This window comes from Pavona decussata, unplaced genomic scaffold (genome assembly GCF_977016875.1).
Source record: "Pavona decussata unplaced genomic scaffold, jaPavDecu1.1 SCAFFOLD_109, whole genome shotgun sequence".
NCBI lineage: Eukaryota > Metazoa > Cnidaria > Anthozoa > Scleractinia > Agariciidae > Pavona > Pavona decussata.
In genome coordinates this window covers 453,793-468,950 of record NW_028145523.1, presented here as the reverse complement: position 1 = coordinate 468,950, position 15,158 = coordinate 453,793, and the positions used below count along the sequence as shown (strand labels likewise).

Here is a 15,158-nt window from a genome sequence, read left to right as displayed (position 1 = left end):
AATATTTTAACAGGAACGTTTCTATTGGTCAGTTCAGTCATGTCAGTTGCTCCAACACAATTCAAAATCTATCGTAGTTTGTGCTCGGTCAAAGCCAAAAATGCTAACAAAAACATATAACAAAGACGTTTGTCAGGCTTTTATTAACTATGCTTTAAGAATAACCGTAATGTTTGCATTCATTCAATGGATTATTTTTTGTCTTTTTTAATCAGTTATGGAGATAACATTAATGTTGAACCCTTTCGTCTCTTGAAGTAGCCTGGTCCAGACGTTGAGATATAATGAAGAGCCACGCAAAGAAAACTGCGATGCGAGAAAATAATAAAAGCAAGGAGACTGAAGAGAAAAGACGAGAGAAAGCCTGTGCTTATTTCTCCTTCTTACCGGTCTCGTGTCGTTTTTTTCTCACACGCAATACTTTATTATTCGCGCGAACAGCAATTTCCCCCGCGCCGCTTCCCACTACAGTGAATACCTGGAACAGCTTATTCTTGAGAATGATGTATTATTCAGTAACTGACACAGGCATACTCGGAAAAAATTCCGAGCGCTCCTATCAGGAGTCGAATCTAAGACCTTCCGATTACTAGTGCGGATGCTCTACCACTGAGCTACAGGCGACTCGTGGGAGCTAAGGCCATTAAACTAGGTTAATGGCCGTAACTAGCTTATGCTTATTAATGGCCTCAACGGCTTATTAACGGCCTCAACTAGCTTATTCTTGCGGGGACAGTATCGCATTCCGGCTGAGCCTGTAGGTAGACAGACAAACAGAATGGCAGTCCTTTTTCTGACTATTAAATATTAATCGTTCCATTCAGAAGCGGAAACACTTGTTCTTCTTTGAGTTGCCTTTGTATTTACAACATTTCATGTAATTATCCACTTATCGACCAGTGCATACGACGAAATCGTATATTATGGTATACTGCAGACGCCCTCTCATGCTTTTTGTGAAAGTTGATTATTTTCTCTCAATGCTAGGTCCCTCCTCATTTTACTGTAGACAGCTCGACTGGTGTTATATCGGTTTATCAAAAGTTAGATTATGACGAAAGCCCAAACAAATACACACTGACACTAACGGCCACAGACAAAGGCCAGCCTCCACTAACTGGGTAAGTTGATATATCTGGGTTTTATGTTGTTTCGTATTGTGCTTTATGGAAAATAAAGATGGTGATGATGATGATGATGATTCTTAAAACGGGTTCTCTTAAAACTCCTGCTTTAATGTAGGCCTAGGCTTGTTTCGAATGGCTGGGTGTTAGGATATAAATCTGATTTAGTTTCACACGTTTTTGGATCTAGATTTCACGTCGGTCTAAAAACCATCTTGGCCTCATACTTGATCAGTAATCTTCATCTCATATCCCTTCAACCTCGTACCGAGAGCTTTTCCCTTGTTACAAAAGAAAAGGCCTGGGAACGAGGTTGATATTCCCTATAGCCTCTGTATGTTCCTCAGATTTTGTTTGTCTTTCATGGATAAAGGAGAATTTTTAAGGTTAGGAGTATTTTAACTTTTTAATGTATCTGTTTGATACGATGTAGATAAGTTTTCTTTATACTTCTTATTTTTGAGAGTTTTTTAATATGAACCCCTCGCTCGGGAGATTGGGCGACCACTTCTCACGTTATCGCCTTAAAACAAAGTTATTTACTTCTGTATTTTTTAAAAGTATTTATTTACTTACGTATTTTTTACTTTAGTTACGTATTTTTTTAAGTATTTATTTACTTACGTATTTTTTAAAAGTAGTTACATTTTTATGTGTACGTTCAGGGACAAACTTATATACCGTGTGGTGTTACATTAAGAGGTCATGCGTTATGCTGTAATAAAACAGTGTCATCTTCTCATTAATTGCCACGAAAAACGTGGCGGTAAAATAGCAACTTGTAATACTTAATAAAAGTATCTCTTCAGTTCCAATACGGTTAATTTACGAACCCCATTTCTGGGGAACAACGAACGAAATTTAACTAAATTCGTTTTCACACTGCTGTGTGTTCTGAATATTATAAACGGCTCATTGTTATTTTACAACGTTGCCAAGGCAATAGGCCATTTCCGAGTTGCTTTGGATCTTGTTATGAAAGCGAGGTTAAGTGCAAAAATTTTATTATGAATATTAGTTTTCATTCGTCTGCAAATAAAACTAATTTTCATATGAAACGTTTTGCACTTAGCCTCGCTTTTATAATGAGGTTCAGGGCAACTCGGAAATGGTCTATTTGCGCTAAGCTTTCCTGATAATAAACCGGGTATAAGGACAGTTACTGTATAAAACGAAATGCTTTTCATTTTCCAGGAATGCAACAGTTATCGTTCAACTTGACAATGTTAACGACAACACTCCCTCATTTACACAACAAAAGTACTTCTTCACTGCAAATGAGGTACGTGACAAGCACCTTAGGGACAATTCAGATGGTATTTTTTTAGCATGCAACACCCCTGGAGACGATTACGACAAGCCCAGGACACGACCATACCATCAGTAATAATTATATTGGAGTGTTGTCGAGCGATAAATCAATGCAAATCAAAACACGCTACCGTACGTCCCATTTTGATTATTAGGGTAATTTAGCAACAGAACGGGAACGTTATTTGAGGAAGCAAGAGCGCGCGGAACAGTCTCGACGCGTGTCTATTTCGACTATCTTATGGGTATTCTTGATGCGTGCGCCGTTATCAACTGACGTTCCCGTGTTCTTGCTAAATCAACCTAGTATGTGTTGCAAAACAACGCGGCTGTAATTTGGATTGAAAGTTGCCACGATTGTCTCTTCATAAGACATATGGCTTGGACACACGTGGTAGCATTGTGGGTACCAAATTTGTGTAATATGTGACCTCCCTTCACGATCTCTAACAAAACATAGCTGCATCAATCCAAGCGCGCAATGTTGCTCGCAGAAACCTTCAGGCTGGACACAAGTGAAGGCAAAACGTTGCGTGTAACGTTGAATGTAACGTGACATTGTATTTCTGGGTACATAACACGTGCCGAACCCAGACTCGTTCCTAGACTAGGGGCACTATTTATAGAGCGGACCCAGCTTCGTGTTAGAGGCTTGGGGCCCATCGCTATAAGTTAAGCTGCGTGTTCTTGATAAGCTCAGCAGGTGACGTCACCATCTAACTGCGCGCTAATGACGACCGGGGACGAGGGCGTACAGAACCGACGACGTCTTAGGGAGCACGTAACATTATCCTCTTAGCTTGCATCGAGACCAAATTTATATCTTCAAGGTTACTTAGTTTTGGTAGTTAGGCTCCGAATATCCCTACAGTTCTTGGAGTCCAATTATGTCGCGTTATTTTTCTTTTTTTGTTAATTGATTGCTTAATTTTAGGGCTCATACGCCGGTAGTGGCAAGGCTGTTGGACAAGTGACTGCTACAGACAAAGACCATGATAACAAGAACTCTGTTTACGGGCAAATAAATTATGAGTTTTTGAATCAGTCAGGTGAGCTTCCCACTCAGTGAGTTTGCTCAAGTGACCACCAATTTGAAAATTCCAAACACCGCTGCCGACAAATTTGAGCTTTTTCCTGCTTTGTTATCGTTAAGACGATTCGCCCGTCCCAGGTCATCAAATTTTGAGGAATGAACAGAAAAAATTATGTCTAGAAAAATGCAAACACGTTTCAAGAAGGGATCGCTAAAAAGTGTACGAGAAAGTCCCCTTCTCTGATAAACCAACCTTACAGTTCGCTCTCATCTCATGGAAACGTTGCTGTACGGGAATCGGCGTCGGAGCCAAATAACAGTTGATCGTTTATTATTATTAAATAGGAAAAAAAATTGGAAATGTCGAGAGTTGTTAAATCATATCGCATGTTGCCGAGGCTACAATTTAATCCTATCTTGAGAAGGAATGATCGTGGCAGTTAATTATGATTTTTCATGCCTAAGTTTCAGAACTTTATTTAAGTACCGTTCATAACTGCGATGCTCCTTCATCTATTTAGTCTTTCATCTGTACTTCATGTAATATAAATTTTCATCCCCCGCGGATATATTACGAACTCACAAGATGGCCAGCTCCTAGTGGGATGGGTAGCTCAGTTGTTTAAAAGTTGTTGTTGTTGTTGTTGTTGTTGTTGTTGTTGTTGTTGTTGTTGTTGTTGTTGTTGTTGCACAGGTATCCCAGTGGTCATGGGTTCGAGTCCAGTTCAGGCTCAATTTTTTTTCGGGCTTTCTTTTCGCAACGATTAATTTACGCTCATAATTCCATGCTCCTTCGTCTATTTACCCTATACTGAAAGCGCTTTGCTCTATCACCTTGTAAAATAACTCTCAATTTGGGAAATCCTTACAAGGAGGACTTGCAGTCCCAAAAGGGACAGGAAAACTGAAGAATGCCTTGAAACAAATCTCCGGCTTTTTAACTATTATTCCGCTCAATCGAGAAATAACACAAGCTAATATTAGCCGAAGATCTTGATAACGTGGAAAAGAGTCATCCCTTTTATTCTCAAAGAGACAATTAACGACACAGTGCTTGTAAGGTTTACATCAAAAACCCTTTTCTTATTTGTTTTCTCCGTGCTTTGTTTTGGAAAAATGTTGCTGAGGTACAAATACATAGTTAGCTAATGAACTTGCCTCCACTGAGGTCAACGTTTTCAATGTTAGTTTCCCAATCCTACTCGTCAACCAAGATGTTCAGTTTGCTTCAAGTCCAGTGGCTTTTGTTAAAGACGTTCGTTCTTTTTACGTCTCGATAAGGTTTCTATCGTGATCATCAGTGGCCCTTTGATAGTGAAGACGGTGGTAAAGTACTTGACATTCGCGGAGGAGCAGAAGGAATCCTGAAGAAGGGTGCGCAAATCGTCTTTGACCCAGATCTTGGCAATGTCGTATCCCTCAACACATCAGAAGCCTGGATATTAATGGGCGATTTTAAAGGTATTATATTCAATTAACACAAAAGTTACATTATTCTTAGCAAGACAGCTTATGACGTCTTACACAACTGACCTGGAGCCGATCGAATCTAAATCAACGAAAATTCTAATAATTCAAATGATTACCAAAATTCTATTTCATGAGTACAATTAATAATAATTCATGTCGTCGGTTAAAGTTAAATGAAGCAGTTCAAAATTACAAATAAAGCCTTTATTCAAAAGTGTCTTACTGTTTTCAATTATTTTGATAAACACCTACCCTGGTAACAAGAGGTCTTTTTCTTGCATGCAATGAGGATTCGGTATCCGTCGTTATTTGCTGGGAAGATCGTAAACCATCCTCACTGCCAAAACATCACTCACTGCCTTAGCCGAATTAAGATATGGGAGGCAAAATTTAGCCTATAGGCAGAAGGCAAACCGGAACGTCGCCGAAGGGGAGGAGGGAGGGTAAACATGTCCTCTCAGGCGAGGCAGAGCGCGTAACTTTGCAATTAAGGCAAAAAGAACCAGAATAATTTAACTGAAATAAGCAAACGGGATCCCTAGAGAACCATCAAGTAATGAACTATTAACAGAGGGAGTTTTAAACAGGTAAAGAATTCCGAACGGCTGATTACGTGAGTATTTTAGCAGTGAGAACAATTCTAGGCTTTGTTCCACAGAATAACTCTCTTTTGTGATTTAGTTAAATCCGGAAGGTTAAGGGTTCTTTGCCAGTGTCGCTTAACATCTTTTCCCACCAACTTGATCTATTTAAAGTTCAATTATCCTTGAGGATTCAAAAAATTTGTTTCCGTTTCGAGGTACTGGTATCATGGAAACGAAAATTCAGTCAAAGTTAATTGTTTTTGGTTTTCGGATTTTCCGGTTTCTTTGGTAGCGAAGAATCCATATGATCTAAGATAACAATTTAAATTTCAGATTCTCCGAAAAAAACACAGCCAAAACCTCTCCGTTTCCTTGACTAACGGTACATGTTTTTTTTGTTGTTGTTGTTTTGTTTTGTTTTTTTTAGATACATTCTCATACCGCATATTAATGCCTTAAATAATTACTCTTGCCTTGTGGAATCACTTCTGTTATATCTATTCGGCTACATATCGCACAAAATTGCATTCCATAGATCTTTCTCACTCGGCGGCCATGTTGAGTCTCTGGAGAATAAAAATTTTTGCGCGGGTAGCCTCGCCCACACGCGAATTCAGAGCGAAGCTAGCCGTGCAAAAAACAAAGCTTTTTTTTTCTCCTGAGACTCAACGTGGCCACCGAGTCAGAAAGGTCTATTGAAGTCTTGTTTCACATTCAAACATTCGTTCACAGACGGAATCAGCCTGAATATTGATAATACGCGATATAAACAACCAGAATTGTGAATACATTATAGCGCAATTGTTTTCATTTACTACAGTTAAATTTCATAAGGATTTTAAGTAGGCTAGCAGACCTTATGTTCTGCATACGGTTCTTGTTTATGACATAATCGTAGGTATAAAATAAAGGAAAAGTGCCAAGATAAATACAAGTAAATACAGTAAAGCGTGACAGAACATTGAACTAGGCTTCAGATTTTTTCAGAAATGAGGAAATATGAATATTTTAATCGAATAAGAAAGGAGTTTGTGAGTCATACTTACAAATAGCTGATGGAGATGAAGTTATATAGAGTTATTGAAGTGAAGCGTAAGGCAGCTATTTGAGAGAACCAACTAAAAGCTGAACTCTGTAGGATTTTGGCGAGTAACGTTTTTCAAGAAACAAAGCCACGCGAATATTAATTGCAATATAAGTATCACGTAGTATTCCCCGTTATACAGCCTAATTAATATGCATACGTTGAAAACAGTTGCCCTAAACAATGCCCATTTGTCGCCACTTTGCTAAAAAGATCAAGAATGTCCTTCATGACATCAAATTTTTGCTATTCAGAAGGGGTTGCGAAAGATTGCGGAAATTAGATGCCGTAAAAAATCTCCCGTGATACGGTGCATTGCAGAAAGGTTGGAAATAAAGACTACGATGCTTAATACGCATGCGTACCACACGTTCTGTCCCATAACTGTGCGACTGACAAACCTACGTTATCTAACAAGGCAAACCCTCTAGCTATTGGTTGAGGTCCGGACGATTGAGGGTTATCTCAAGAAATCTGAACCCCCTCTTCCACCAACATGACCTCGCTTTTTCTTATTTTAACATTTTCTCTACTGAAATGTTAGCAATTATTTTCTTTTTTTTTTTTACGAACGAAAAAGTAAATCAATCAGAGCAATGTTCCTTAGGGATTCATACCTGTTCTAAAATGAGTAATGATAATTGAAGGAGGAGTTGAGAAATGTTGGAATTACAAACTATTATGCTTACTGCGCGTGCGTACCCCAAACTCTGTCCCACAATTGAACGATTGACTATATTGTTTTATATAAGTACGTAAAACGTACACTAGAATGTCGAGGTCCGGACGGTTGAGGGTTATCTAATAGACACCGACACCCCTCTTCCACTCACTTGACCTCTTGTTTTCCTATTTTAGCATTTATTTTTTTTTGTTTCACTGTTATATTAACAGTTATTAAGTTTTATGCGAACAAAATAATAAATTTAATCAGAGAAGGGTACCTCACGGGTTTATACCTGCCCAAAAATACCTGTACTGGTGTTATGTTTGACATGCGCACACAAACAGAAACTCAATAAAGAGCTCAAAAACGAGTTTATTGAATTTGGTTTCTGCATGAGCCTGTAATAACAAGAGTCCAGATTGCTGGTTGTATTATGCGTTAAATCGTATGCCAACGGTTCATGCACAAAACTGTTTTCAAGTTCCATAAGTGAATAAATACACATAATTATGTAACTTCAATTTTCACTTTCCACTAGGTTCCGATGGTTGACGATTTTGCTACGCGTATTTTATTTTAGTTTTCCACTTTTAATAAGATAAAGCCGCGATTTAATAGTCATTTTGATTCACTTTGGCGAAGACAACTTCACGCTCTTCCGCCGACAATACATGAAATTCTGACGTGTGGACATGCGCACTAAACTCAAAGTCGTAGCCACTGGAAGTATTTACATTTCATTTGCCTCGTGAGACGATGGCTAACATTTTTCATGATTAATAATAGATGTCCTACGTCCTTTTACAAAACAATACCAGAACTTTATATATGTACTGACAAACAATCAGATGTAGAGTATTCTTGGATTTCATGTACAATATTTGCTCTCACGTGTAATGGCAATTATTATAACATCCAGTAAAAAAAATACACAGAGATAAATATATGCAATGAGTAAAGCGTGACCGAAGCAACCGATCATAATACTGACAGCTGTTCAAAATTCTCAGAAATTGCGGAAACATGAATAATAATTAGATCCGTTTGTGAGTAATACCTTTTTATAGCACAATGTTCGCAGGCTACTCAATGTTAAACGACTAAAACCAAAAGATAAATAGATAAAATGAAAATGTTACTAAGGAAAAAATCGAAACAGAACAAGGTGAAAACATAGAATTACAATTGCCTAGAATGATATGACTGTTTGGTTTTTGTAGCGGTTAGCATATCAGATTTGTGGCTTTGTTTCGCTTTTCCTTGCAAATCAAACCTTAGCCTGTCTGAAGCAGTGAGAAACCTGATAATGAAGCTTTTTTTTAATGTTGATTCAGTGAAAAGCAATTGCCATTTAGTTACCAACAGTCTTGAGTCGCAGAAACGAAATAGTTACCAAACAGTCTAGAGTCGGGTCAACGATTCAACGCTTTAATTTCGTATGAACAATTTAATTTTCATCGTAATACCTGGAGTCCGGTGGAAACAGAGCCCATGCCTTCAAAATAGAGCAGTCACAAATTGCGTTGTATTATCGCTCGCGCTGCCTTGACGGGACAAGCCAAAGCTAGCTTCTAGAAACCCAAAATATATGAAGCTCCTCAGTTGCGAACCACATTGTCATCAAATCAGCTTAACCATCAGTCTGCCGTTTGCTAGACTACCCACGAGTCGTTTATCAAAGCATTATTTTTCGTGCTTTAGTAGACTCGAACAAAGCTACTGGCTTGCTAATTCGCCATTCTTAACTCGACTATTCGACGTGGAGTTATAGCAAGTCTTCGGATATGTAGACTGCATTTAATGGCTTAAATCGCATTTCGACCTCTGATATTTGCTTTCAGTGTATGATAAACAAGTGAAAAATCTGCCGTGACAATGTCCATACGTTGTTGTTTCATTTCGCTTTGCATAACAGACATATGCATGCGAAATTCATGTACATGAATTTGAAGCCAATTTGGTTGGGCCTATCATTGGTGATAATTCCATTACTGCGGTTTAGTATCTCAGCTAATATTACTTGAGAATCGGTAGAAAATATTTCTTGGCAGGGAATTTTCGCGATGGAGTGATATATTTCGTGACAATTGTTGAGAAATTTATAACAATTAGTCGCAACTTTGCTAGAAAAGACCAAGAATATTTCTTCATGACATCTAATGTTTTTGCTTTTCAGAGGAGCTTGCCAAACTGATTATGAAAATTGGATAAGACAAAAATCTTCTGTTATGCGCTACACTGCAGAAAGGTTGAAAATAGATACTTCGATACCTACTGCGCGTGCGTATCAAACGTTCTGTCCCACAATTACGCGATTCACAGACCTATGTTATATAAATAGGATAAATTTCGATATCATTGTCGAGGTCCGGACGGTTGAGGGTTATCTCTTAGAATCTGACACCCCTCTTCCACTAACTTGACCTCGCTTTTTCTGTTTTAACATTTTCTTTTCTGCGATGTTAGTACATTATAGGTAATTGATTTTCTTTTTCTTTTCTTTTCTCTGTTTGTTTTGCGAACAAAAAATCAAAGAAGGGTTCCGTCACGGATTTATATCTCCCCTAAAATGACTGGGTCCTGATAATTGCAAGTCAGCTCCAGGGGCTCGTTTCTCGAAAGTCCCGGTAACTTACCGGGCCCAATAAGTGTCTTTGGTGATAAATGTTTCTTAACCATAGTCGATTTTTGTTAGCATTGAATATTAAATTTTAAAATCTTATAATTCTGTGAAAACATTGGCCAAGTACCGTGTCTGTAATTATTCTGTAATCGGCGAAAAAAACATTTAAAAATTTACTTATCGGGCCCGGTAAGTTACCAGGACTTTCGAGAAACGGGCTCCTGAACACATATAATCAGTAACGGAAAAGAAAATGAAATTCGAATACTGACTATGCCTTGGATTCCAGAAGTTTTCATGATATTTTCGAGAAAACAAAAAATAATTGTTTTTTGGTTCGAGCTGTTTGAAAAGCATTTCATCTTTTAGAAATGAATGTAAACATGAACAGACACGTTTACACAAGTTGAACGATTCGTAGTTTAATCCCAAAATGCCGACGTTGTACTGATGTGAAGAGCTCGGTTCTATTTTAGTACGGTTCTATTAGAGTATAGTGCCCTTGCTTTCTTGAAGAGCACCTCACCTCGATATCAGTTCCCTCGGAAACAAAATTTAGCCACGTCTTATTCCTAAATATATACTCTTCCTCATTGTATTTTAGACGGCTGCATCAGTAACCCCTCACTCTGTCCTCGAGGTTTAACAGTAGCATTATGGCTCAAGTATATTTCCGGTCAACATATTATTTCTTCCGGTGGAAAATCCAGCTTTGCTACAGGATTTGATTTCTATCGAGAATCAGCTGCTGGCAAATTCAACTTAATTCTGGAGACTTTTACCCAACAGTGGAGCCTAAGAATGGACAACATACCGAGGGTTGGTCAAATGTTCTGTGGATTTTATATCCTATTGATATAATTATTCAAAGAAATTTAGTTTATTTCTTTCATTTTTTGATTGATCAGTTTATTAATTGATTGATCGGTCGATCGATCGATTGACTGATTCATTGATTCATTGCTTGATGTATGCAGAAGTACACAATAAAGCATCTTCATGTAAATAGATGGACTAAAAGTAAATTCACCCAGTACGCCTGTGCCGCCAAAGCTCTGTTCTTTCCTACATACTGGAGAGCTTGTGTCTATCTGAATTGTTCAAAGCACAGTTACACGGCAAGGCGACAAACGAAAACCGATGCACTAACGTTTTAATAAAAAATAGTATCCGTTTCTTCCGAAAGGATATCATTTCAGCCATTTCCCTTTACTTCTTCTTTCATCTTCATCTGTGCTTACTGTACATTCTTGTGTTTACCTAGTGTTATTAATGGGAGGTCAATTGTTTCTTCGTTGTATTTCATTGTCGTTTTTACCGCCGACCGGTTGGCTCAGTTGGTTGAGCATCGGACTACCGTGCGGGAGGTCGTGGGTTCAAATCCCGGCCGGACCAACACTCAGGGTCTTTAAAATAACTGAGGAGAAAGTGCTGCCTTTGTAATGACATCTGCAAAATGGTTAGACTTTCTAGTCTTCTCGGATAAGGACGATAAACCGTAGGCCCCGTCTCACAACACTTCAATGTTGATAACCCTGTGGGACGTTAAAGAACCCACACACTAATCGCAAAGAGTAGGGCATGGAGTTCCCGGTGTGCTGTCTGGTCTTTGTGCTGTTTCATTATAAGTAGTAATGTAAACCGCATTTGAATATATGCATATAGAAAATGCGGTATATAAATACCATTACCATTACCATTACCATGTATAAAGCAATTTATCAATTTATCAAGCCATTTCTCTTTACTTCTTTCATCTTCATCCGCACTTACTTTACTTTCTTGTGTTTACCTAATGTTATTAATGGAAGGTCAATTGTTTCTTCGTTGTATCTTATTTTGTATGAAACAAGCCTGGATCTCTATACCGTTGCAGGTGTGGTTTTATGCCACGTTCACTTGGCACCCGACATTAGGGTTACGTTATTTCCAAGACGGACAGCTAATAGCATCGATCCAGGCTCCACAGAATATTACGCGTGCGAGCGACATTTTCACCAAAATGACTGTCGGGAAACCAAACAACCTGGATGTTGGCAACCTTGAGTACTATAGCAGCATAGAGATCAGCGATCTTCTCATCTGGCGCACGCACCTTACTGACTATGAGGTGTTGCATTCGTACAAGATATCACGTGAGTAAACTCACAAATGTTACTGCGCCAAACGAATTCGACATCATTCAAAATCCTTCGAAGTTCGTCGCACTATGCTGAACGGTTTAGTCCAAGGAATTCGACATTATTCAATTCAATTATGTTTAATTTGGATTTTTTGTTTCCCGTTATTTTCGAGTGGAGTGCCCGTAAACTAGCTTGGGGTAGCTAAGCGCATTTCCACTATAAACAAAGCATTTGATTTGATTTGATTTGATTTGATTTTGAACTCACTTGACCACGGCTTTTATATGATTTTAAGGACTGTTGACTGTCTTCAGTTAAATGGTGTTTGCTGCGCTTGCGTTAGTTCAGCCATTCTTTGTCTACTTGTGCAGGTCGTAATTGTCTAATAATCTCTACCTTTAAATTTCCAGGACATATTACCGGTATCGAGATGCCGAGCTCTCCCCAATACGTGGGGAAATTCGTGATATCAAATGATGGTGTAATAACTGCCATTGGAGTACTGGATCGAGAAATGATTGCGAACTACACCTTGGATGTACGTGCAACTGATTTAGACCCAGTTAATCCGCGGTCCAACACAACTGTGGTGGAAATTGAAGTTGTGGATTCTAACGACAACCCACCGGTGTTTACGAATGGAAGCTATGTAACTTATCTCAAGGAACATTCAAGTGTAGGATCTCTTGTTTTGAGGGTACGATTGTTATTCAACATATACTGTATTAAAATTTCTTTCCGAGGTACGTTGTGCAAAAGTTAAGATTTTCGAAAACACGAGAAAGCTCTTCCGCAAACATGCTAAACATTCATTCCTTTCATTTTTTTTAATTCAATATTTCTTTTTCTTTGTTCTCTTTCTTTTTTCCTTGTTTTTAAAATGTCATCCTTTCACGTTTAAATAGTGCACACAGAGTGCTAAGGTTCAAGCGAGCCAAAATCAATTTTTGAAAACGATTCTAGTTTGTAAATGGGAGTTGAACTCATGCTGATGCCTTCAGTACAAACTTATGTTTCACAACTTGACAGGAAACGTGGCTAGACAAAATATGGCTTTTGTCGCGATGCTGAACAATTAAAAATAAATAAAAAAACAGTAACGTGAAGAAACTCGACTAACAACGAACGTTTCTCGGACCGGTAAAATAAATGGCAAATTTTCAGTTGTGGCTTTATCAAATAGCAAAGGCTTTACTTTCGTGTTTTACTTATTTCCTAATTTTTTTAGGGGGTTCGACCAAACCCCCCGAACTTCCCCCTCCCAGATCCGCCCAAGACAAAAAAATGAACCCATGGTGTACATGCCTTGATAGGCACCAACCGTTGCCTAGAAACACTTCTTCTGCTAGATGTATCCTTACGACATGCATAAATTTGTTTATACAAACTGGAACGCTTCTCTGCAGCTGCTGATTTTTTTTTTTTTTTTTATCATTTTGTTGTTGTTGTTTGTTTTTGTTTTTTTAGTTTTGACGCAAAAGTTCGCTTAAATTTCAGTAATGAAATCCCTTTGGTTTGCTCCCCAGAATGCTGGAAAACGCGTTTCCGAGGACTATAATTTTAAAATTTTCCGAGGGAGCTTGCCCCCCGGACCCGCTAGATACTCCCGCCTTCGGCGCCCCCTCTCTATAAATCCTAGATCCGCCTCACTTTGTTCTATTGAAATTACATCGAACGACTATAATTCTAGTAAATAAGGGGGGGTTAGTTTCTGAAGAAACTACGTTGCTGCGTCGGTGGGGAGTAGAAACGAAATTTTGGTTTATTAACAGAGTTGTTAACTAAAAGTAGATTCGCTCGTTCAAAGGGCTAACGCTCGAAACAGTTTACCTTTAGTTATCAACGCTGTTGATAAACCAGACAATTATTTTTCTAGGTCGAGGCAATGGATGCAGACCAGGGTTCGAACAGCCTAATATCGTACCGTATCGTCAGTGGAAACTTGCAGAATGCCTTTATCATAGACAGCAGTACGGGTGAAATAAAAGTCGCCAAAGACATCGACCGAGAAAGCATTCAACAGTTGGTTCTTGGAGTTGAGGCTAAGGACGGTGAGTGAATGTGGTATTTCACATTGAAATTAGAATTGAAGCTAAAAAAATAACAGCAAATCGAAAAGATTAATTAAACACACTGGAAATATTACTCAGGAAATCAGAATATATGCATGTACAACGATCTCCGCAGGGATTTGATACTGGAAGTGGACAAACCCATTAGGGACGAATAGGATTGCAGTGCTATAAGCCCTACCACTCCCACCGAATAAAGCTTTTGATTAGTTTATAAATTGTGACAACAATCTGATGGCTTAAGTGCGAACCGTTCAATTAAATCCATGGATTGCTAAAGATGTAGTCGACAACAAGGCCATAGACCCATGTACTGGAGTTGGATTTTGATTGGCATGCTGGTGTAATGTTCGAATCATGTTAAGCCAGGATTCGGACGCACCTTATTCGCTGACTTTCCTTGTCATGTCGTCCGTTTCAGGAGGATCTCCCGCTTTACAGAGTACTGTTCAAGTGACTATAAACATCGTTGATGTGAACGATAATTCTCCAATCATTACACCGAGCTCTTACGTCGCGGGAGTCAAGGAGAATTTACCGTCTGGTCAGAGTGTGCTTCGGGTATGTACACCGAAATTAGCGTGCAACTATTCCTTACCACAACAAATAATGCTAGGTTCAATTTTGGCATGATAACGATTGAAACGCAGTTAACACAGTACGCAATAATTTTCGAAGGCTTATTATAACTACTTTTAAATCGATTTAAAATTTCACTTTATCGGAGAGGAGCGTGGCTTACTGGCTAGGGCACCGGACTGGTAATCTGAAGGCTAAGGTCCGCGTCCTCCTCTGTGAACGTTTGGATTTGTTTCATGGTAGTGCCGTGTTTAAATCCCAGGCCACATTTATACATTTCCAGCTGCCCTGTGAAGCTTTTAAAAACTTTCTCTCGAGGGAGGACTAATATAACTATCATATTGTTGCTCTCTAGTATAAAACGTTCCTAATCGTCATCCTGGAAACCTTATCTTTCACACAGCTATGGCGTTTAGACAATCTTTTTCTATTTTAAAGGTTTTGCACATGCAACCTGTTGAAAATTTTTTCAAAGCAATTAACACCCT

At 38.6% G+C, this 15,158-nt stretch overlaps 1 protein-coding gene across 1 annotated transcript in view; it reads left to right on the top strand.

Moving 5' to 3' along the window:
* LOC146470901 (protocadherin Fat 4-like) overlaps positions 1-15,158 on the top strand; it is a 76,149-nt gene that overhangs the window by 9,428 nt on the left and 51,563 nt on the right. The window contains exons 13-21 of the mRNA XM_085121480.1: positions 988-1,121; positions 2,319-2,406; positions 3,370-3,484; positions 4,750-4,929; positions 10,501-10,715; positions 11,773-12,031; positions 12,430-12,716; positions 13,896-14,070; positions 14,513-14,652. Coding sequence (XP_084977606.1) covers positions 988-1,121; positions 2,319-2,406; positions 3,370-3,484; positions 4,750-4,929; positions 10,501-10,715; positions 11,773-12,031; positions 12,430-12,716; positions 13,896-14,070; positions 14,513-14,652 — 1,593 coding nt within the window. The remainder of the gene's footprint in view (positions 1-987; positions 1,122-2,318; positions 2,407-3,369; positions 3,485-4,749; positions 4,930-10,500; positions 10,716-11,772; positions 12,032-12,429; positions 12,717-13,895; positions 14,071-14,512; positions 14,653-15,158) is intronic.